Below are 24,320 nucleotides of genomic sequence, written 5' to 3'. Positions count from 1 at the left end.
GAAGAAATTCACTGTTTCTCAGCTTAGGAGCTGGAAGTCCAGAATCTAGGTGTGGTGGGGTTGGTTCCTTCTGGAGGCTCTGAGGGAGAATCTAGATAGCGAGTTGAGAGATGGGCAACATGGTGTCCCCAGAAGAGCACCATCCCTGCTCCTTGGGCCTGGATGGCTGCCGCTCATGCTGGATTCCCATCAGACCCTCGTCCCGCCACCATCCACACAAGGCCCAGCCCCTCCTCACGCTCCCTCGCTGCACTCAGGCTGAGTCCCTGTTCCTTGCAGCCTAACAAGTATGTGACTGTCTCCATCTGCCTCCTTCCTTTCTCCCCACTCCTTCTCAGGCTCCCTGATGACAGGTTCTTCTTGGCCTGCCTGTTCTCCTGGCTACTGTCCTCTGCTTACATCTCACACACTCCCTGGGGGCTATCTCCGAGGTGGGGGGTCAGTGTCCAGTGATAAGCTGATGACCTTCCCATGGTCTCTCCAGCCCGGGCTCTGCTGGGCACATCTCCTGGAGCCCCTCTGGCTCCATGAGCCCAGCCCTGAGTGTGGCCAGCTTGCCACCACCACCACCTCACCCTGCTGCCATCAGCCACCCAGGCCAGACACCCTCCCCTCGCCTCCCCCAGCTCTGGTAGGTCCCCACACCTGTCAATCCTCTTGCTCATTTATTCTTTTGAATGTTACAGTTTTTGTTGTTGCTGTCATTTGATTGTGGTAAAATGCACAATACAAAATTAATTTAACAATTTTAAGCGTACAGTTAGTTCTATAGGATTAAGTACATTCACGCTGTTGTACAACCGTCACCACCACCCATCTCCAGAACGTTTTCATCTTCCCCAGTGGAAACTCTGTCCGCCTTGAAGCCCTAAGCCCCGCTCCCCTCCCCCAGCCTCTGAAGCCACTGTTTTGCTTTCAGCCTCTACCAATCTGACTACTCTAAGAGACTCTCCGTGCGGAATCACGTGCTACTGTCCTTTAGTGGCCGGACTCCCGTCTCTCTATCCTTCTGCGTGTCTGTCCCTCCTCTCCCTCGTCATGGCGATTGCCTATTTTGGATCTGTGTTATCACAGCCGGCTCCCTGCCTCAGTTCTCCTACCTTCTGTCCACATGTCCCTCAGCCTCCAAACGATGCTTGTGAAAGTCAGTTCTGATGCTGCTCCTGGGTTGAAGCTGTCTTGAACAGTCCCCATTATGACAGATGGAAGGCCAACTCCCCAGCCTGGGGCCTGAGGCACTCGGAGACCCGGTGGGCTCTGTGCTGCCCCAGCTTCCAATCCCCACAAGGCCCTCCCCTTCCAACTGTACCCACCTCCCCTCCCTGAGCACCCTGACATCCTGGGTGCCCTCAGCATGGATGCCCTCTCTCCACCTCCGTACTGGAGAGCCGAGGCCTCTCTGCTGTGCTTCCATGCCCAGTGGAGGAGACCTTGGCCCCCACACCCTCCAGCCTGCAGGCTGGACTGGGCAGGCGTGGCGCCCCACCTGACCAGCATCTTGTGCACAGCTCAGACTGCAGACGCCGTTATTGCAGGTCAATCAGGGATACAGACGCCTGGAGCTGGGGGGACACCTGAATTCTAGCCCAGGCCAGTGACTGCAAAGGGAAGAAAGTCAACTGTCCCTTGACTGGACAGGGCGGGGTAGGCTGTGGAAGATGTAGACAAGCGGGTATTGGAGGGCTGCGGCAGGGCTTGCCTTCCTCAATGTCTACATTTTGGAACAGCATCATAAAACATGAGGCAACAATTACAGCAAAACAATTCCAAAGTGCAGATTAACTTTGCAGATCAACACAACCAAACCAAAACACCACTCCCATGCCCGCAGTTTCATGTCCCCTTGCAAGGCAAGACACGAGTACCTCGGTGTGGTGTCACCTGTGATTGGGTCCAGAGAGACAGGAGAAGGAGAGCGCTAGACCGAGAGAGCCAAATCTCCTGCGTGACAGCCTGAGTGCTCACCTCGCCCTGAGGAGGGACTCTCCCAGCCAGGGCTGGCTACAGAATCCACTGAGTCCAGCGCAAAACAGGACTGCGGCATCCTGAGTTCAAACAGGAAAAAACTGCCATTAAAAGTACCAAGACATAAATTTTTCCCTTTCTCTCATGGTCTCTGTCCTGATCCGTCACACTGTCCTTAACATTTATGATTGAGTATCGTGATGCACACAGGCGCCTGGGTGCTGTGACTCTGTGCATGCAGGCCAAGCCCTCTGGCTGCCAACTTCCCTGCCCTGGCCCAGGTGGGACACACACACTCTGCCCTGGTAGGGCACCTGCCAGTTGGGCCAGGTATCTCCCCTTCCAGTGGGGCCATTGTCCAATACCCAGAGATGGGTGATCCCCATGGTACCCCAACTTCTGCACCAGGACACCAAATGCCTGGATCCAGGGATGACGAGAGGCTGTCTTACAGAGCTGCCAGCTGAATGCACTGGGGGCAAGAGCCCTGGTAGCAGCTGGGTAGGGGTGGGAAGGAGGAGGCTGTTTGGATCTGGGGGTGTCAGGAGGCCAGGCAGCTGGAGTCTAAGAACCCGTCCCCAGGAAGCAGATAGGCAGCAGGAGACGGGACCTCATGTGAGCTCAGACTCAAAGCCCCAGTGTGTGCTCCATTGTCCACAGGACTTCACTTAAAAATATACATCCAAAAGTAAAATAAAGAATTTCAAGAAAATGACTGCTGAGCAAGGGTACTTCTGAGAGCAGGGGTCCATACAGCTGTACAAACTGCAACCCGTTCCCAGCCCTCTTCCCAGGACACCTCCCTCCCCCAAGGCCCCAGGGCTAGATTCAGTCTTGGCTCACCTAGGAGGGTCCTTTCCTTCCCTAGTATCTTCCAACCCATTGGAATCTCCAGTCCCTGGAGTCTACAGGAAGTTAGAGACATTGCACAGTGGCAGAGGGCCACTGGGATAGGAGTCAGGGGCCTTGACTACCAGTGCTGACTGTGGCTGCGGGCTTGCTGTGTGGCCTCAAGCACGTTGCTCTACCTCTCTGGATCTGTTTCCACAACCTAATTCGCTGAGTGTTTACCGAGCACCCACTTTGTGCAGGGCACAGAGGGCCTGCTTGGGAGAGACAGAAGTTAACAGGAGAGTCCTGATCCTCAGGAAGCTTACAGTTAAGTCGGGAGGATAAGACCCACATAGAAATTCCTGAAGTGGTGTCACACACATCCTCTCTTCACCCACCACCCTCAGGGGGAGGCTGAGCTGATGACAGGTGAAAGCATGGACTAGGGGTCACGCAGTCCTGGGCTGCCCTGCCTCTAACTGGCTGGGCAGACTCGGGCATGGTGCTCAGTACCTCTGAGCTTCATGGATTCATTTGTATGGTGAGGGCACAAACTGATTTCTTTCTTCTTTCTCAGTCCCACAGAGCTCCAGCCCAGTAAGCCTACCCAACAAGTGTTAGAAGGATGGTCATGGCTGGGCAACCATGAGGAAGGTTTGGGGGTTCTCCAGAGACTGTCCATTCAACATAAATCAATGTGGGCCAGAGCCACGGTGTGACCTCAGTTGCATTAATAAAGTCACGGTGGACAAAGTAAGCACATGATGGTTTTGCTCAGCTTCAGGTTGGAGCTCAGCTCTGGGCCCCAACTCTTGCACTGGGAGTGTGTGACTTTTTTCTTCTTTTTTAATAAGGCATTGGCTATATACAGTCAAGTGGGTAAGTCTTAGGAGCACAGCTCACTGAATCTTCCCATATGCATACAACTATGCCAACACCACTCAGATGAAGATACAGACCATTTCTAGCCCAACAGAAGGCTTTCTCATCCCCATCCCAGTTCATCACCCTCAACGGTAACTAGCATTTGAACTTTTAACACCATCTAATAAACTGGCTTTGACTATTTTTGAACATCATATAAATGGACACATACGTTGGTTATGTTCTTGTGTCTGGCTCCTTTCACTCAACATTATATCCATGAGCTTCATTCATGCTGTGTGTTAGAGTGGCAGGTCATTCTTTTTCATTGATGCATAGTATTCCATTACCTGACTCATATAATTTATTTACTGTCAACGGACATATAAGTTATTTCTAGTATTTGGTAATTATAAGTAGTGCTATGAATGTCTTTTGGTAGAAATAGTCACTTATTTCTAAATATGTACCTGGAGTAGAATTTCTGGATCACAGAATAGGCATATGCTTAGTTTCAGAAGATACTGTCAAACAGTTTCCCAAAGTAATTGTATAATTTTACATCCCCACCAGCAGTGTTTGAGCAACCCCATTGTTCCGCATCCTTGGCAACTCTTGGTATTGTCAGTAAGTTTCCATTTTAGCCATTACAGCGGTGGGTGTATTTCCCACTGCTGTAATGTGTCTCATTGTGCATTTCCCCGATGATGAAGCATGTCAGCTGAGCACATTTCATATGATTATTAGCCACATGGGTGACCACTCCTGTGAAGTGGGCCTTTTCTCTTGAGTATTTCTAGCTAAGTCCAGAGAAGGGGGCAGGGTGTCATATGAAGAACAGCTGAAGGACAGAGGGAACATGGTCACACTCAGCAAACTTCTAATGGACTGACCTGGGGAGGAAGGAACAAAAATGGTCTATGGATCACAGCACTCAGAAGACACAGATTTAAAACTGAGGTGACCAGGGCGTGGATTTCTGATCAGCACAAGAAATTGTCTAAAAATAAAAAATGCCCGAGGAGGAGCTGGGCTGATTCAAGAGGTGGTGGGCCCTTGTTATGCCAGGCATGTGAGCAGAAAGCCGAGAGCCCTAAATGAGGTTTTCCAGGGAGGGCTGACGTCTTGACTGATGGCAGGTTTGGGGAATTGACAAGATGAGATTATAAGTCCCCTCAAGACCTGGTTCTATTATGAAAGATATGTTTGGGGCCATTGAGTAGAGAACATGGAGACTCAGAGATGATCAGTTCTCTTTGAAAGACTTGTTTTCTGGTTGTTTGCTTTATTCTTCCTGCTGATCTCATTCTCTTACTCACAAGGGGCCTTCTGAAAAAAGCAGGGCAACAAAACACAGCATTTGACTCCATCACTCTCTGCAGTGGCTATGAGCCAGATCCCAGTTCACATGTAGCCTCAAAGGTCCAAACGTCTAAATGGTCAACAGGTTTAAATTAGAAAAGTGCGCGTATGTGTGTGTGCACCAGTGTGTGTTTTAATTCTGCACCTCCTGAGGCCATCACTGTGTCTGAGTCACCACATGAGTCATTGTAAGCAACAGTGTTTCAGGAAAAGATGCTGAACCCACTGCCCTGTCCCAGCTGGCCGGTCCAGCTGCCCTGCAAGTCCTGCCATACTCCACACTATAGTTCCTTCTTCCTACCTCTCTGAAACTGCCCTGACTCAGGCCATCACAATCTCTCACCAGCCTCTTGCCCTAACTCTAGCCCATGACATCTTTCTCCACACCAGCTGAAAAGGGTACTAGCAAGCTAAATAGCTAACACTAAGGGAAGGGGCCATCAGAAGCATCATGTTATTGTACCCCATCTACCTCAAGCCTGAAAGCTTCTTGAAGAAACATCCTTGTCTCCCACAGTCCATCATAGAGTCCTGCCTCTCTCAGGGGCTGAAATCAGGTTTGTTGAATAAGTGAATGAATGAATGCCGGGCATTATTACTGGCATTGACAGCCACAGAACAAAAGCCTTGGTGGAATTAAAAGTTGGCTTGTAGAAAAGCTTGCGAACTCACTCCTATTCTCACTGTCCATTTCACACCTGTGAACTTTGTCCCCTTGCCTTACAGCAGCAGTTAACATACGTACAGCTTTATGAAGCACATTTTTGTATTTTCTAAAAAGTCAAGATGAAAAAGTAGCATGGGCAATGCCAAAAGGCAAGCTGTGGGGGGAAATATGTGTTGTACATTGAATAAGGGCTAACTTTTTTTAATAGACAAGAGTTCCTAAAATGAAAAAAAAGAAGAGCCCAGCAAAAATATGGGAAGAGGGAAAAAACAGGCAGTTCACATAAAAAGAAACAGAAATGGCTAATAAACCTATGAGCACAGAATGAAATCCACCCATAAGAGAAAAAAGTAAATCGAGAAATGAGACATCAGTTCTCTTCTATCAGATCAACAAAGATAAGAAGTGCCATCAATGTTGGGTGTTGGGTGGATGGATGGAGGAAAGAATGGAGAGAGGGGAGGAAAGAGAAAGGGAAGATTGGAGAAAGGGAGGGATGGACACACGGATGCATTCCCTTAGATGACTCCAAGGGAAACAGGGAAGGAAGACCATAAATTCTGGTTGAAAGTAAGACAAATAAGGAAGACTTCATAATTTGGGACCATCTGAGTTATAGCTAAAGGACGAGTTAGATTTAGTGAGAATCCCTGGTGTTCACAAGATGTGGAGATCAACATTCTCACACAGAATAGAAGGATGCTTTGGTACACTGTCTCTCAGGACAGATTAAGCCACATCTACCCAAATGCACACATGCTTTAACACAGCAATTCCACTTCTAGGAATTTATTCTTCTAGTTTAATCACTGAATTGTACAAAGATATACATACAAATTATCTGGTTATTGTCTGAAAGTGAAAGTGTCAGTCACTCAGTTGTGTCTGACTCTGCAACCTCATGGACTGTAGCCTGCCAACCTTCTCTGTCCATGGGGATTCTCCAGGCAAGAATACTGGAGTGGGTTGCCTTTCACTTCTCCAGAGGATCTTCCTGACCCAGAGACTGAACCCGGGTCTCCTGTATTGCAGGCCAGTTCTTCACCATGTGAGCCAGAGAAGAATCAGAATAACCAGAGAATCTGGTTATTATCTATATTATCCCAAAATTGTAAACCACACAAAAATTCATCAATAGGGCAAATGAATTATAGTGCAGATGTACAATAGGATGCTACTAACACCATCCTTGAGGCTACCATTGCCTGTTATGCCAACGTACCTTCTAATTACAAGCATTATTTTATATGTACCGCAAGCTTGGCACAGTGCCAAACCCTTTACGTGGATTATCTCATGCAATCCTAATACGTCTGTGAAGTAGGTACTTTTTAACTCCCATTTTAGTTGAAGAAATGGAAAAGCAGTAATCTGACTGCAGCAGTTTCCTGGGGCTGCCATAACAAATAACCACAAACTGGATGAATTTGAACTCCAGAAATTCACCCTGCTGCAGTGCAGAAGGCCAGAAACTGGAAATTGAGACATGGGCAGGGCTGGCTGTCTCCATGCTCCTCTAGCGTCCAGTGACGACCAGCAACCTTAGGCATTTCCTGGCTTGTACCTGCATCCCTCCAGTTTCTGCCTCCATGGTCACAGAGCCTTCTTCCCTGGGTCAGTCCACTCTATGTCTCATAAAGACCCCAGTCATTGCATTTAGGGCCCTCCCCAACCCAGCATGACCTCATCTTAATTCATTACATATGCAAAGGCTCTATTTCCGAAGAAGGTCACCTTCTGAGGTTCTGGGTGGACATGACTTTTCAGGGGACACTATTTAACCTACTACAGTGGCCTAGGTAACAAGGCTCATAAATAGCAGAGCCGGGACTTGAATCCAGACAGGTAACCTGTACTCATCACCGCTGCTCCACGCTGCCTTCTCATAATAGCACACACTTTTCTAATATGAATAATGTTCCAGATGCTGGCTTAAGCATTTTACCTATAATAACTGAGTCATCACAACAACCCCACTTCATATATGTGTGAACTGAGATCCCCACAGTAACCCTACATTATAGATAGGGAAACTGAGGCACACGGGGTTAACAGTTACCCAAGTTTACACAGCCAGTAACTGACAGAACTTAGATTTGAATCCAGGAAGGTATGTTTATAACCACTATGCAAAACTATCTCCCAAGACTCTGAGAACCAGGACTAAGAAAACATTTCTTTCTCCTGAAGGACTGGTGTTTTTCAATCAGACATGACGTGGCCTCTAATTCATCTCTTCTCCCCTTTCCCCTTTGGCCATCATGATTTATCTCAGAGCTGACTGGAATGTCCATCTTCAGCTAGGACATGAAATAACTCCTCCCCTTATTCTGTGTTGTGCATTTTGAAAGGCCTTCAGAGTGACCCATGCAGCCACAGAAATGACATGCAAACTGTTGTGTGCATGGGTGTATTCATTTTCCTGGAGCAAGGGTCCACGACTCCCACCAGATTCTCAGAGTTTCATGATCCTCATTTTCAAGTTTTCTGCCATCTCTCCCTCCTCTCTTCCTTTCTTCTGTTTTTACCAATTATGTGGCTGGTGTGGGTTTATTTTAAGCAATCTCATAGCCTTTTAATGGTGTAAGTGAAATGCAATCAGTTCAGTTCAGTTCAGTCGCTCAGTCGTGTCCAACTCTTTGTGACCCCATGAATCACAGCACGCCAGGCCTCCCTGTCCATCACCAACTCCCGGAGTTCACTCAGACTCACGTCCATCGAGTCAGTGATGCCATCCAGCCATCTCATCCTCTGTCGTCCCCTTCTCCTCCTGCCCCCAATCCCTCCCAGCATCAGAGTCTTTTCCAATGAGTCAACTCTTCGCATGAGGTGGCCAAAGTACTGGAGTTTCAGCTTTAGCATCAGTCCTTCCAAAGAAATCCCAGGGCTGATCTCCTTCAGAATGGACTGGTTGGATCTCCTTGCAGTCCAAGGACTCTCAAGAGTCTTCTTCAACACCACAGTTCAAAAGCATCAATTCTTTGGCACTCAGTTTTCTTCACAGTCCAACTCTCACATCCATACATGACCACTGGAAAAACCATAGCCTTGACTAGACGGACTAGTCTAATTTCTGCTTTACTGACTATGCTGAAGCCTTTGACTGTGTGGATCACAGTAAACTGTGGAAAATTCTGAAAGAGATGGGCATACCAGACCACCTGACCTGCCTCTTGAGAAACCTATATGCAGGTCAGGAAGCAACAGTTAGAACTGGACATGGAACAATAGACTGGTTCCAAATAGGAAAAGGAGTACGTCAAGGCTGTATATTGTCACCCTGCTTATTTAACTTATATGCAGAGTACATCACGAGAAACGCTAGGCTGGATGAAGCACAAGCTGGAATCAAGATTGCTGGGAGAAATATCAATAACCTCAGATATGCAGATGACACCACCCTTATGGCAGAAAGTGAAGAGGAACTAAAAAGCCTTTTGATGAAAGTGAAAGTGGAGAGTGAAAAAGTTGGCTTAAAGCTCAACATTCAGAAGACAAAGATCATGGCATCTGGTCCCATCACTTCATGGGAAATAGATGGGGAAACAGTGGAAACAGTGTCAGACTTTATTTTTTTGGGCTCCAAAATCATTGCAGATGGTGACTGAAGCCATGAAATTAAAAGACACTTACTCCTTGGAAGAAAAGTTATGACCAACCTAGATAGCATATTGAAAAGCAGAGATATTACTTTGCCAACAAAGGTCTGTCTAATGAAATGCAATAGAAAAATAATAAACAAATGCGCCCAATGCTGCCATTCAGTCTGATTTTTAAGTCTTCCTGGATTTGTGAGGAGGAAGTCCGCCTTCCTGGTTCCCCTCTTTCTTATCTTTTAAGGGTTCTGAGGCAGGAGTCGGGTTCCCACCCCTGCACAGGCCAGGTGCTCACTCTGGGTTCAGAGAGCCAACGTGTAAGCGATATGCACTGAAAAAACTCAATCAGACACAGGAACCTGGAGTTCTGGCACTCAGTGGGGATTCTAGGCTGACCAGGAACTAGGCAGCTTGACATAAAAGCCATTTCTGGATCTAAATTTCTCTGAAGAGGAAAGGAGAAGGCAGGAAGGTAGAAGGTGGAAATAACCCACAGCTGCAAGCCTGACCCTTCCAGCAGCCTGCCATTCCTGGGGCTTTCTCCCTGCCAGTGTGCTCAGGACACATGACCCCAGCCACCTCGTTGCAAGGCCCTTCCCCAATCCCCTGCCCCCTTGCTAGTCTCCGCCCCCTGCACATCGAATTAGCCGGGCTTCCCACATGCTCCACTGCACACCACACGCCCTGGCCTTGTCATGCCGCTCACGCCCCCTTTGTGACAAAAACAAAACCAACCAAACAAACAAAACAGAAAGAACCCTGGATTTGTGATTTGGAGTCAAGGCTTAAATTAATTCATTTGTAGATTTTAATAAAACACTATCTTAATGCAATGGCCCATCAAGTTGGACCATACAGAAAGCTGATGCCTTTGACCCAAGAATTGATGCCTTTGAATTGTAGTGTTGGAGAAGATGCTTGAGAGTCCCTTGGACAGCAAGGAGGTCAAACCAGTCAATCCTAAAGGAAATCAGTCCTGAATATTCATTGGAAGGACTGATGCTGAAGCGCCAGTACTTTAGCCACAGGATGCAAAGGGCTGACTCATTGGAAAAGACCCTGATGCTGAGAAAGATTGAGGGCAGGAGGAGAAGAGGGCATCAGAGAATGAGATGGTTGAATAGTATCACCGAATCAATGGACAAGAGTTTGAACGAACTCTGGAAGATTGTGATAGACAGGGAGGTCTGGCATGTTGCAGTCCATGAGGTTGCAAAGAGTCAGACACAACTTAGCAACCGAACAACAAAAAAATGCAATCACCAAGGGAAAACTGAGAGAAGTCATGGGCAGCTTGGTGCCCAAGGTTTGGTGGTCAGAGTATGCAGGATGACCCTCACATTATGAGATGTGTATTAGCCCTTATTAGGAATCATTAAGCTTATTATTTAAGAAGCTTATTAGAAATTCAGAGTCTCAGGCCCCCTCCTGGGCCTACTGAGGCAGAATCTGCATTAACAACATCTTAAGAGATTCTATTGCTAGAGACTCACTAGTGCAGAACACAAGGACTCCGATTTCTCAAGTTTACTAAACCCTAGAGAGCACTTGGGTTTTTCTCCAGGGAGAGCACACGTGCACTGGATGACCTGGAATGATTCCTCTTGGGGTTCACTGGGCTGTCTACAAAAAGGGGTCATTATACCAGCCCTTCCTCCCTTTACAGGATTACTGTGAGCTTCCAGTGAGATCGGGGGTTCATTCCGTTTATTGTGAGAAGGCTAAAAGAGGTTGCAGTGTTGGTGGGGAGCAGAACAGGTGTGGTTTCTGCCCTCAGGGAGCCGACATGGTGGTGGGATGGGAAAACCCGTAGCTGTTGTTGTGTAATTGTCACGGTTAAGGGCTTTCATTTGCTTATTCTTTTACATATTCATTCATTCAGTGATCTGTTATCGATTAAAACATGAAACACTTGCACTCTGCCCAGGGTTGAGCTCTGAGTTCAACAGTGGGGAAGCAGAAATAAATGAGCCATAAACTCTTGCCTTCAGGGACCTATCAATCTAGTCAGAGATAAGGATGACAATAGCTGATTACACTTAGAACTCACCATAGCTGGGGCTGTGGGAGCACAGGTGAAGCAACGAGGAGCTCTACTTTAATGGAGGATTACAAGTTTGCTGGGAAAGATTGTGGGCAAGAGGAGAAGGGGGCGACAGAGGGTGAAATGGCTGAATGGCATCACCGACTCAATGGACATGAGTTTGAGCAAACTCTGGGAGATGGTGAAGAACAGGGAAACCTAGCATGCTGGAGTTCATGGGATGGCAAAGAGTCAGAAGCGACTTAGCGAATGAACAGCCCAACTTTGCCATGTAGATAAGGAAGAGGACAGCATTCCATGCAGAAGGAACAGCATGGGCAAAGGCAGCAAGGCATCAAGTCACATATGTTTGCACCATGACCAGAAGGTACAGAGAACTGGGAGGAGTGTCCAGAGATGGCTTTGGAGTAGCAGCTTGGGGTCAGATCTTTGATGGTCCTGGTGATCAATGCCAAGGAATCTGGCAGGAAGTGGGGAGTCCCTAAATGGAGAGGAATAACACTGTCTAAGCTACGTTTTATTAATACAAAGATCTTTTCACAACAGCATGAGAAGAAAACACTGGGGCAGAAAGATTCTTAAGAGGCTCTGACGTTAGCTCAGGGGAGAGATGGCAAAGTATTCGACGGGGGTAGTGACTATGGGGACAGACATGAAAAGAAGAGGTACTAAGTAAGGTAGACTGACAGGACTGTTGACCAAATGAATGGGGTGGTGAAAGGTAGGGAGGCTTCTGGCTCGGAGCCTGGGTGATATTACTATTAACCAAGAGGTGGGAACACAGGAAGAAGACGGTACTGAGCCTGAGTCAGCCCTGTTGGGTGTGCAGTGCGTTTGGGACACCCTCTGGCTTTGTTCAATAGGCTGGGGTCATAGATGCCTAGAGCCGTGAAGAATGGTCCAGGCTGGGCACATGAATTTGGGAGTTTGAGTGTCGAGTGGGTGGTAGGAGCCCTGGGAGTGAATAGGACAGGAGGAGGGTGTGGGGTGAAAAGGAACAGGGTTGAGAGTGGCACTGAGATTCAAGAGATGGCAGAGATGAGTCCAGGAAGGCTGAGTGAGGCTCAAGGCCCTTCTGCTCATCACCCACTAGAAGCATCTCCCAGAAATGGACCTCTCTAGAAGCCCCAGAGTGAGTGGGGGCCAGGGCTGGGGCCCTCAGAAGAGCTGAAACAGAGACAGATCTGTTTTTCTCCAAGAGGAAAACAAAAGGATGTAAGAAAAGGAGAAACAAAAGAAATGCTTGAGCTTGTTTAGTATCTCAGATGAGAAGTGATCTGGATCCAGCACATCCTAACATTGAAGAAAAACTCCCAGGCTGTCCTAGGTTGACTTCAGTGAGCTCACTCTTTCCTATTGTTAAAAGCAGAGAGTCTGGTCTTATCGTGATTAATCAAAGGAGGATTTTACACAACAAAACAAGAAATAGGAAATGGTCCCCCAATCCTGCCATGTGATTCATGTTATTCCATACAGACCATTTGTGGCTTTAAACTGGTAATAGCTCCTAGTGGCCAAATAATTGATCACTTGCTGTTCTGGCTTTAAGTGAAAAGTGAAATGGCCTCTTTAGAAATGTTGGCAGCCTGGCTGGCCCATTAGTACGACCGAAAAATCAAAACATTGCCTGGAAAAGGCCATTATGACTGGGCTCAGCAGGAGTCATCAATAGATGATGTCATCTCAGAAATAAGCCAGCCAAGGTCACAAGGCCTCTGGCAGCATCAAACGACCCTGCATGGCCCATCACTACCCCCCTTCACAGATACTAAAGTCTCCCAAGGGGACACCAGGTTCTGAGTCAGGACTGGCTTCATTTTACCCTTTCTTCGCTCAGCCTGAATCTAGAGAACTGCGATGTTTGAGAGCCTGTGACATTCAGCAGGTGGTGAAGGAAGGCCCTCAGCCTCCCATGCACAGTCCCTCAGACGCACGCCTCTCCCTCTTCCCCTCTCCGGGGTCTGTGGTCTGGCTCAGCCTCTTCTCACACTCCTCAGCCTGGAAACCCCTCCTGTCAGCTCCTATTCCCTTCTCCTCCAAGCTTTTAGAAGATCTGTGGGCTCTGTCTCCACATCCTCAGCTCCCATTAGCTTCTGCCTCCTCTTGCCAGCATTAACAGCATCGCAGGTACCAAGCACAGGACCAGGGGCTTTCCCTGCATCATCCCCCCCCACCCGCCCCCGACACCAATCCCCACAGAAACCCATGTGAAATGGGTGCTCTTATTATCCCATTGTATGGAGGAGGAAATGGGCTCAGACAGGTTGGGCCACTGGCTTCAGTAAAGCAGTGGCAGATCCCGTTTTTGAACCCTCTGCAATGCCCTGGCCAAAGTCACCCACGATGCCTGCCAATCATGGTGGCCCTTTCCCAGCCCTCATCCTCTGTCTCTCTGCACCAACTGGCACTGCCAATCTCTCTCCTCCCTTGGGTCTTGGGAGCCAGCTTCCCCTTGCTCTTTCCTTCCTCTTCACAGGGTGGGTTCCCCTGAATTTTATCCCTGGCACTTCACTTTTCTCATGATAGAAAATCTTCCAAGGGAAACTTTGAATGCAGTGGAGACATCATGCCCACTTGCTCAAGGTCACTCTAAGTCAGTGGCAGGCAGGGTGTCCTAACATCCAGGTCGGCCTGTTACTCATAGCTGCCACTACCTACTCCTAGTTATGCTTTTTGCTGAGGAGCAGGAAGCAGCCCAACCCCAGAGGAGGGAGAAAGTGTGGGACCCTGATAAGGTGGGGCCAAGGCTATTTTTAGACAACACAGGCTTTCCACTTAAACTCAGGAGTCAACATCTTCTAAATCGTGGATCTGCAAGGCTGGTTCATTAAATAGAACTAACACATCAGAGTGACAGCACTCTTTGCTCTCACTCTCTGCCTACTTGATGTGTCGCTGCAAGTGAGGAGAACCTCACTATTTGTCTCCATTTCTTCTTCATTCTATCTGTGAGGCTTTAAAATGGCTTTAGGAAAAAAAAAAGATCCAAAGTAAAGGAGAAACAAAAACGAAACTTCCAGATGAGGGTGCTGTTGTCTGAGTAAGAGAAAGTCCTAGACAATAGCAGACCAAAGAAGGGGGGTGCATTGGTGGGGTGCTTGTGGATCCCCAAGACCTGCCTGAGCAGCAAGTGTAACAAAAAAGTGAGAAAGGCTGGTGGAGACTGTCTGGCACGCCCAGTAGTGTGTGACCTTGAGCAGGGGGCTCTGCGTCCCTTCCCCAGAAACAAAATTGTTGTCACCACTGGGGGGAAAACGGGAAGTTTCCGGGTGCCCCTGCGGAGTGCCTAGAACCTGTGTTAGGGTCTGTTTTTGTGATTCAGACAGGGAAAAGCTTAGGCCAGGTCATCTTCAAGGGTCTGAGAGGGCCAAGGTCAAGGCCAGAAGAGATGGGGAGGAGGAGGAGGTGTGTGTAGGGCTCTGAGGCAGCATCATAGGCATCATACAGATGTGAAAACAGAGGGCAGAGAGCAGAGGGACTGGAGCCTCTAGCCCTGCCCAGTTCACTGGGTCTATAGCTGTTTGACTCACAAGCTTCTTTGCGAAGGTGATGGCTGCCACCCAGCAGAGATGCCCATAATTACCGTGGAGCGTGCTTCCTGGGTGTATATGGCCCAGGCTTTCCGAGGGTCCTACTAGGTCTAGTATAAGATCCGAGTCAGAGGGAGCGGCAAAGTCGCCAGTCTCCGCAGCCCCTCCGGATTTGCGCGTCTATGCCCCCCAGGGTCCCAGGCCTGGAACTGGTGAACAGGTGGGGGAGAACCGGCGGTCAAGAGCGTGCCCTACTGCTTTCGGCCCAGCCACCAGCTCCAGCGCGGAACCAAACCCTGCCCCCACAAATGGGGAAATCGAGGCCCAGAGAGGGAGGAGGCTTATCAAGTCCACCCAGTGGGTTGACGATACCCGGGGCGGGGTGTGGGGGGACTTCTGCCTTCAGGCTCTCCCCCTCTTCTTTCCGCCTCCGAGCGAAAGGCGAGTTACCGTGGGGCTTTAAACCTTGTCTCTTCCCGCAGTTTGGGAAACTTTTCCTGCCGCAACCAGGAGCAGCGCGAGCCCCAAGTCTCAAGTCCACCTGAGCGCGTAGGCGCCCCACTCCCCCCTGCACAGCCTCGGTAGCCGGACCCAGGCTGCACCTGAGTGCCGGCTCGGCTGCACCTGTACCGCTGAGCGCCCGGGGCGCCTGGCCCTGCCGCGCGCTGGCCCCGCCATGACCCCAGTCCTCCGGAGCTCCCAGGTCCTTCTCCCATTTACAGATGCGGCGCCAGGGTCCAGAGAGAAGGGCGCCCTGGCCGGGGCCACGCGCGCCGAGTGGTGGGGACGCGAGCGCCCAGCTCCGGACCCAGACACCCGGCTCCCCAGCCCCAGAGGCAACCCCAGGCGGCGGCTATTTATAGAGGGAGCCACGCTCAGTCCCTCTTGGCGGCTGCGGCAGCGACAGCTGAATATTTTGCCCAGATATGGCTGGGGCCCCGGCGCGGGGGCAGGGAACCCCGCGAGCACGAGGGGGACCCCTGGCCAGTAGGACGCTTACCGAGCCGTGGAGCCGCGGGGGCCGGCGGACGGGCGCGGGCGGCGGTTGGGCGAGCGCAGGCGGCCGGCGGACGGGCGCGGGCGAGCGGAGCGCGGGGCTGGACGAGCTCCCGGGCGGCCGCGAGCGGGCGGGCGCTGTGGGCTCCGGGGGTAGGAGCCAGGGGCGGGCCCGGCTCTGCGTTGTCACCGCGCCCCGCCCCACCCGCCTGGCTCTCCCTCCTTACCTCTCCCTCCACTCGGGGGCGCCGGGGCGCAGCGCACAGTCCCCCGCCGGGTAGGGACGTCCGCTGGTGAAGCGCGGGGCAAGGGCTCCAGCCGCCCGGAAGATGGGCTTCTTGACCAAGTGGGTGCACGTCACCTCCTGTCTTCGTCTCGGTTTCCCCACCAGGTAGTTGTCTAGAAAAAGGTGGGCGGATTTCATTCCTGCTGGGTCTAAGACCTAAGAATCGGTAGGTCCTCGGATGGAGCAAAGCCAGCCAAGCGGTTGCCACAACTTTACCTGCTTTAATTGAAGCAACGACCCATCCCGTCTCATCAGCAACCCAGCTGAGTCTTGTTTGAGCCCAAGCTTTAGTCACGAACAATTTGTGAACACGTAGTTCCAACAGAGGTACATGGTTAAAATAACAACCACCCAAAAAAAGCCCCACCTGTTCTTTCTTCCAGTTTTTTTGAGATATAATTGACATACAGCACTGTATGTTTAAGGTGTACAGCATAATGGTTTGATTTATAAACATAATGAATTTATTATTACAAGTTTAGTGAACATCCATCATCTCACATAGATACAAAAGAAAAACATTTTTCTTGTAATGAGAAATCAGGATTTACTCTTAAAAACTTTCATGTGTTAAGTATATTTATCCTGTACATTTTATCCTTAGTACTTATCTTACAACTGGAAGTTTGTACCTTTTGACTGCTCATCCAACCCCCACTCCCAAAACAAAAAATGTTATCTTTTTTTCCTAGAGTTTATTTTTGATGTATAATTGACCTACATGTTAATTCCTTTTGCACAGCATAGTGGTTAGATATTTCTATATATTTCAAACTGATCACAAGTCCAGTGATAATGTCACCATACAAAGACATTACAGAGTTACTGACTAAATTCCCCACGTTGTACATTTCATACTTTGCTCACTTATTTTGCAGCTGGAAGCTTGTGCTTCTTAATCTCCCTCATCTATTTCTCTCCTCCCTCTATCCTGCTCCTCTCTGGCAACCACCTGTTTGTTCTCTGTCTATAACTCTGTTCCTGTTTTATATTTGTTCATTTGTTTTGCTTTTTTAGATTTCACATATAAGTGATATCAATAAAGTATTTGTCTCAGTTATTTTGCTTAGCACAATACCCTCTAAATCCATTCATGTTGTTGCAAATGGTAAGATTTCATTCTTTTTAATGGCTGAGTAATGTTCTATTGTGTATATGTGTGTGTGTGTGTGTATATATATATATATGTATACCACATCTTCTTTATCCATTCATCTATTGATGGACACTTAGGTTGCTTCTGTATCTTGGCTAGGGGTGCATGTATCTTTTCAAATTAGTGTTTTTGTTTTCTTTGTATAAATCCTGAGGGAATTTGCTGGATTGTATGGTAGTTCTTTTAATTCTTTTGAGGAACCTCTCAAAACTTCCATAGTAGTTGCACCAATTTACATTGCTACTCACAGTTTACTAGGCTTCCCTTTTCTCCACATCCTCAACAACACTTATTTCTTGTCTTTTTGATAGTAACCATTCTGACACGTGTAAGAGCTCATTGAGGTTTTGATTTGTATTTTGCTGATTAGTAATGTTGAACATCTTTTCATATGCTTATTGGTCATCTCTGTGTCTTCCTTGGAAAAACACCTGTTCAGATTTTCTGCCCATTTTTTAAAATTGGATTTTTTTTTTTTAATGTTAGTTGTACGAGTTCTTTGTATATTTTGGGTTCAGTTCAGTTCAGTCGCTCAGTCATGTCTGATTCTTTGCGACCCCATGAACCTCAGCACACCAGGCCTCCCTGTCCATCACCAGTTCCCAGAGTTTATCCAAACTCAAGTCCGTTGAGTCGGTGATGCCATCTAACCATCACATCCTCTGTCATCCCCTTCTCCTCCTGCCTTCAATCTTTCCCAACATCAGGGTCTTTTCAAATGAGTCAGCTCTTTGCATCAGATGGCCAAAATATTGGCATTTCAGCTTAAACATCAGTCCTTCCAATGAACACCCAGGACTGATTTCTTTTAGGATGGATTGGTTGGATCTCCTTGCAGTCCAAGGGACTCTCAAGAGTCTTCTCCAACACCACAGTTGAAAAGCATCGATTCTTTGGCACTCAGCTTTCTTTATAGTCCAACTCTCACATCCATACATGACTACTGGAAAAACCATAGTCTTGACTAGACGGACCTTTGTTGGCAAAGTAATGAATGTCTCTGCTTTTTAATATGCTATCTAGGTTGGTCATAAGTTTCCTTCCAAGGAGTAAGCATCTTTTAATTTCATGGCTGCAATCACCATCTGATTTTAGAGCTCAAAAAAATAAAGTCTGACACTGTTTCCCCATCTATTTGCCATAAAGTGATGGGACTGGATGCCATGATCTTAGTTTTCTGAATGTTGAGCTTTAAGCCAACTTTTTCACCCTCTTCTTTCACTTTCATCAAGAGGCTCTTTAGTTCTTCTTCACTTTCTGCCATAAGGGTGGTGTCATCTGCATATCTGAAGTTATTGATATTTCTCCCGGCAATCTTGATTCCAGCTTGTGCTTCATTCATCCCAGAGTTTCTCATGATGTACTCTGCATGTAAGTTAAATAAGCAGGGTAACAATATACAGCCTTGACGTACTCCTTTTCCTATTTGGAACCAGTCTGTTGTTCCATGTCCAGTTCGAACTGTTGCTTCCTGACCTGCATATAGGTTTCTCAAGAGGCAGGTCAGGTGGTCTGGTATTCCCATCTCTTTCAGAATTTTCCACAGTTTATTGTGATCCACACAGTCAAAGGCTTTGGCATAGTCAATAAAGCAGAAATAGATGTTTTTCTGGAACTCTCTTGCTTTTTCCATGATCCAGCGGATGTTGGCAATTTGATCTCTGGTTCCTCTGCCTTTTCTAAAACCAGCTTGAACATCTGCAAGTTCACAGTTCACATATTGCTGAAGCCTGGCTTGGAGAATTTTGAGCATTACTTTACTAGCATGTGAGATGAGTGCAACTGTGCGGTAGTTTGAGCATTCTTTGGCATTGCCTTTCTTTGGGATTGGAATGAAAACTGACCTTTTCCAGTCCTATAGCTACTGCTGCATTTTCCAAATTTGCTGGCATATTGAGTGCAGCACTTTCACAGCATCATCTTTCAGGATTTGAAATGCTCAACTGGAATTCCATCCCCTCTACTAGCTTTGTTCATAGTGATGCTTCCTAAGACTCACTTGACTTCACATTCCAGGATGTCTGGCTCTAGGTGAGTGATCACACCATCGTGATTATCTGGGTCGTGAAGATCTTTTTTGTATAGTTCTTGTGTGTATTCTTGCCACCTCGTCTTAATATCTTCTGCTTTTGTTAGGTCCATACCATTTCTGTCCTTTTTTGAGCCCATTTTTGCATGAAATGTTCCCTTGATATCTCTATTTTTCTTAAAGAGATCTCTAGTCTTTCCTATTCTATTGCTTTCCTCTATTTCTTTGCACTGATTGCTGAGGAAGGCTTTCTTATCTCGCCTTGCTATTCTTTGGAACTCTGCATTCAGATGCTTATATCTTTCCTTTCCCCTTTGTTTTTCACTTCACTTTTTTTCACAGCTATTTGTAAGGCCTCCTCAACCCATAATTGCATGTATCATTTGTAAATATTTTCTCCCATTCAGTAAGTGGCCTTTTTGTTTTGTTGATGAATTTCCTTTACTGGGCAAAAGCTTTTTAGATTGATGTAGTCCCATTTGTTTGTTTTTACTTTTGTGTTCAAAAGCCTTACCTTCTTAAAAGCCAAATGTGTTTTCCAGAGCAAACCACTTAAACAGAAACTTAAAGTGTTTTAATTTTAAACATGGCTCATAAAAAGGAGTTTGTGTAGATGAAATGTATCTTTGGATTATCATAGGAAAGTTTCTGGTGGGGTAGAGCCTGTTAATATAAACTTTTTAATATTGGTGTACAGATCACTAATGAGAAACACCTTTGACAACTCATGCTTCCACGAAATGTATTCCTACATTGCAAAACCCTCAAGGCTGTAAGAAAATTCTCTTGTCAAGGGGCACGTACCCTATATTTTTAAACAATGCAATGCTTTAATATTTCAGATTTAAAATTTTAAATCTTTTTGGTGGAATCGAACATTTGAGAAAAGGGCATACAATGTAAGTGTGCTGGTTCAAATTTTTCTTTTTCTTGGCTGCACTGGGTCTTTGTTGCTTCACGCAGGCTTTCTCTGGTTGCAGTGAGCAGGGGCAACTCTAGTTGGGGTGTGTGGGCTTCTCCTTGTGTGGTTTCTCTTGTTAAGGTGCATGGGCTCTACAGTGGGCAGGCTTCAGTAGTTGCGGCACACAGGTTTAGTTGCCCCGTGGCATGTGGGATCTTTCCAGACCAGGGATCACACCCATTTCCCCTGCATTGGCAGGTGGATTCTTAACCACAGACCACCAAGAAAGTCCAAAATTTTTATCATTCAAACACCTGTTGCAGGCAACACTGGCAGCAAAAGTCAACCTGTGCTCTTCTGGGTCACCACGCCCTCCTAAAGTTCCCACTTTCTTTACTCGTACGGTAATCACTTCCTTACTTGCCTCTTTCCCCCACAGTTTATATTCATTTGCTCAACTCTGCATTTTAACATTAATCCGTGTTGGTTCACATGACTGTAGTTTGTTTACTCTCATTGCTGCAGAGGTTTCCATTGAATGAATGTTATCAGTTTTTAAAAAGATCCATTTTACTATTAATGGACATGTAGGTTATTTCTGGGTTTTAGATATTACAGATGTTTAGCTGTGAACTTTCTTTACCAGAATCTCCCTGCACAAGTGCACACGTCTTCAACACACTTGGAATTAACAGAAATAGAAACATTTCCCCCATTCTGGCACTTGAGCAGTGGTATCTCATTGAGGTTTGAATTTGCATTTCCCTGTGTCCTATGGGTTGAGCATCTTTCATGTTTACGGCCCAGCTGGAGTTCCTCTTTTGAGAAGTGTTTGTTCAGATGTATTGCCCATTTTGCTTTTGGATAATTTACTGAATATACGTGATCTATTTTTCATGTGTGTGTGTGTATGTATATATCCTCCAATCTGTGCTTTGCCTTTTCACCTTCATAATAATGTGTTCAATGCACAGATGTTCATTTTAATGTTGTCTAGTACAGTTGACCCTTGAACAACACAGGTTTGACTGTGCAAGCCCATATACAGATGGACTTTCTTCAACAGAAAATACTATAGTACTGCACCATCTCTGGACAAGTGAACCTGAAGATGTGGAACCACAGACACGGAGGAACCACATATATGAGGACGTCCAACCGTGAAGTCACACAGGAATTCCCCACAGCAGGGAGGGTTGGCACCACTAAACGCCCTCCCCTCACCATGTTCAAGGGTCAGTCTTTTCCTTTGTTAGCAACCTGTGCATCCAGTCTAAGGCGTCCTTCCTGCCCCTGGATTATAAAGGTGTCATCTTCCTACGGTAGCCTTTCACTCTCAGGCTTTCAGTCTACCTGGAATGGACTTTTGAATATGCTATGAGGTATGGGGCACGTCTCATTTGTCTGTCAAACTGTTTCAGCACTAGGTTAACTTTTCCGTTATATCAACAATTGTTTTATTTTAAAAAGTAACAGAAACATTCCTAAAGTTAGTGAAGTAGTAGAAACCACCTTTTTCTTATCTGTAGACAATTTGAAGATATTTGTGGGTTTTTCTTTGGTTGTTGTTAGGGAAAGAAACCATTATTTTAAAAAAAGTTTATACTGCTTTATTTTACTTAAATATTTATGTATTGGAATGTTTTTGTTTTATCATAAATGATTATTTAAATCACTGGGATAATCATTTCTGAATTTTGAATCACTTTAATTATAAATACTAAATGTAAATTTTAAAAAGCTAGAAAGATAATTTCAACACATTTTACATGAAAAATTTAAAACATCTGGTACTTTCTTTCTGTTCTTACCTTTCTTAGATGTTCACAAATAAAAATAAGCAAATGACTTTAAGAATTTTTATCTCTGGCCCTGAAATCCACTCAATATTTCTAATTATTTAAGCATATCTTCACACAGAGGTCAACTAGCCTAAACTTAGTATATGTTCAAAATCATAATTTTAAGCTTCCCAGTCAAATTGAGCTCACCATCCTAGAATTCATAAGAGCCACTTGGGTGCATCTTTTTCCAACTCACATTGTTACCTGGAACTCAACAACAGTAGGAATATTTATAAAACGGGGGTCATCAGATACTACAAATCAAGGCTCACTGCCCCCATCCCCACACATACCCAGCAGAACCAGTTGTCAAATATTTACCAGGATATGACTGGACAGATGGCTAAGATACCTCCTTCCCTCCCTCCCTCCCTCAAGGTGCTCACAATCTATTTGGAGTGATTGGTGCAGACAACTATTGATATGGTAGGAAGCTCAGTGAGGTCTGGGCACTATGAGAGGTGGAGTTGGAAGTACAATGCAGTAGGAGGGGAATCGGGGAGTGGAACCAGATAAGCCTGGGAAGTCAGGGAGGATATCGACAGACAAGAATGGTGGAGACAAAATGAGCTGCAGGCTGAGGGAAGACAGCAAGAGTGGTCTGGAGGGGAGGAAGACTTGCTTTAGAACATCAGCAGTTCTGGATGAGCACGCATGGGGTTTGGGAACCAGATGAAGGTTCAGTGTGACTGGTGCAGGGAGAAGCAGTGGACAGTGCGGTTGGGCAGGGAGATGGTTCTCAGTCCACACTCTCTGGGCAATGAGAAGTTACTCGAGATTTGGGATGATGTGGGGTGACGGATGTGCTGGTTTGCCTGGGCTGTTCCTCCAGCAGCACCACCAGTAGTAATGCTGATGTGCTGAAGACTTGGGAGAGACTTCACATGGTGTGGTGACCACCTGCTTTGGGACCCACCACTAGACTAAGGCAGGGTTAAATCATGAAATTCTCAAGCTAACTTGAGAAGAACTCAGCACAACAAGGAAGAAAACATGAACAGGAAAGGGAAAGGGGTCTTTAAGATCATAAAGCCAAGAAATTATAAGATAATCAGTTTTTGTATTGATAAACATTTTAATTCTAATATTATAGTAGTAATTCAAGTGCAATTCTCTTTGAAAGTCAACTCTGTTAAGACAAAACTTGTTAAATATCTTTCATCAAACATAAGCTTAAAAAAAAAAAATAAGCATATTCTTTTCAACTTCCCACAGCAGTCAAAGCCATGTAGCAGAGGTAATTTTTTTTTAAAAGCCTACTACATTTTTGTTATTGCTAAAAATCTGAATTAGTTGTCAAGGTCTCAGAATCAGTGATTAATTGACCTTTGAAAGCTCTACCAGATACTCTGACATAAAATCATGAATCCAGATATCTGTGTCTGGCAACGATGTGTCCACTAAATAGACCACTACTTTCCGGTCCCAAGGGTTAGTGTTTTCTATAACTGTCTGCACCAGTGCCACCAGAGGTTTCTTCTCCACATGATTTCGAAACACCATCGAAGCCTCCTCAGACCACTGGTTACACTTCACTCCTAAGAGAAAGACAAGGATTCAAAGATCAATGAAGGGTCAAACGAGCCTTTCTTTGATCTGTTATAATGGAAAACTATTTAGTCAGTTGCAAAGTAGCTTAAGCATACCAGGTTAGACTTGCCCAACTGAAAACAGAGATGCCAAGCCATCTCAAAATAGTCTTGCTTACAGTTTTTCTATTCTGAATGGGGTTACTCCTGTAAACCTTCAATTACAGACACAAATTTCATTCGAATGTTATAAAACGAAGTTATAATAAAGGCTGCCCATTTTCCTAAAGTATATGTAGATAACAGACTGATGATGAGAAAAATATCAATATCAATGACATTTCTCTTAGTCACATATTTTTTTCTGATGAACCAGATAGAGTAAAAAAAAAAAAAAAAGAAGAAGAAGAATCAACACACTTCCAGTGTTTAATGTCACATACATCATCATGGTGAAAGCACTGGAATCAAAGTCTAGAGATTCAGTTACTATTCCCAGCCCTTCCTCTATGAAATGGTATGATCTTGGGGAAACCAGGTAATCCTTCAGGCCTCAGTTTACTTCTCACAAAATAAAGTGGTTGGACCAGATGAATTTAAAATCTCATGCATATCTATTAATAAATCCTCATAACTTTTAAACTTGAGAGCTCAAGTTAGAGAATTCTGAATTAGGTTTTAAAACAAAACTGAGACAAGAATTATGTATTTTTCAAGAAA

At 46.2% G+C, this 24,320-nt stretch overlaps 2 protein-coding genes and 1 long non-coding RNA gene across 17 annotated transcripts in view; 1 reads left to right on the top strand and 2 right to left on the bottom strand.

Annotated features, from left to right (window-relative positions):
- Positions 1-16,222, bottom strand: part of TMOD1 (tropomodulin 1) — a 93,424-nt gene extending 77,202 nt beyond the window's left edge. For 5 of the 10 annotated variants that reach the window (XM_086416011.1, XM_086416006.1, XM_086416012.1 and 2 more), the window contains exon 1: positions 15,860-15,980. The gene's annotated coding sequence lies outside the window, so the exon portion shown is untranslated. Of the gene's footprint in view, positions 1-1,865; positions 2,046-15,859; positions 15,981-16,082 lie in introns of those variants that run through there. The other 5 variants (XM_086416009.1, XM_086416010.1, XM_086416008.1 and 2 more) reach the window with 4 other exon arrangements.
- Positions 16,111-22,081, top strand: LOC147367206 (uncharacterized). Its single transcript, XR_015169936.1, has 3 exons — positions 16,111-16,246; positions 20,169-20,225; positions 21,294-22,081. It is a non-coding gene; the product is annotated as an uncharacterized LOC147367206 (long non-coding RNA).
- A 1,045-nt stretch (positions 22,082-23,126) lies between these two features.
- Positions 23,127-24,320, bottom strand: part of TDRD7 (tudor domain containing 7) — a 102,252-nt gene continuing 101,058 nt past the window's right edge. For all 6 annotated transcript variants that reach the window (XR_015169926.1, XR_015169927.1, XM_086415983.1 and 3 more), the window contains one exon: positions 23,127-23,609. Coding sequence is in view for 4 of the 6 variants with exons in the window: in XM_086415983.1 (XP_086272109.1) it covers positions 23,389-23,609 (221 nt within the window). In the remaining 2 variants the exon portion in view is untranslated. The remainder of the gene's footprint in view (positions 23,610-24,320) is intronic.

Source organism: Bos grunniens, chromosome 8, assembly GCF_055505025.1.
Source record: "Bos grunniens cultivar Pamir isolate PY7600 chromosome 8, Bosgru_T2T1.0, whole genome shotgun sequence".
Taxonomy (NCBI): domain Eukaryota; kingdom Metazoa; phylum Chordata; class Mammalia; order Artiodactyla; family Bovidae; genus Bos; species Bos grunniens.
The sequence above is the reverse complement of the archived record's forward strand: the minus strand, read 5'-3'. Positions and strand labels throughout refer to the sequence as shown.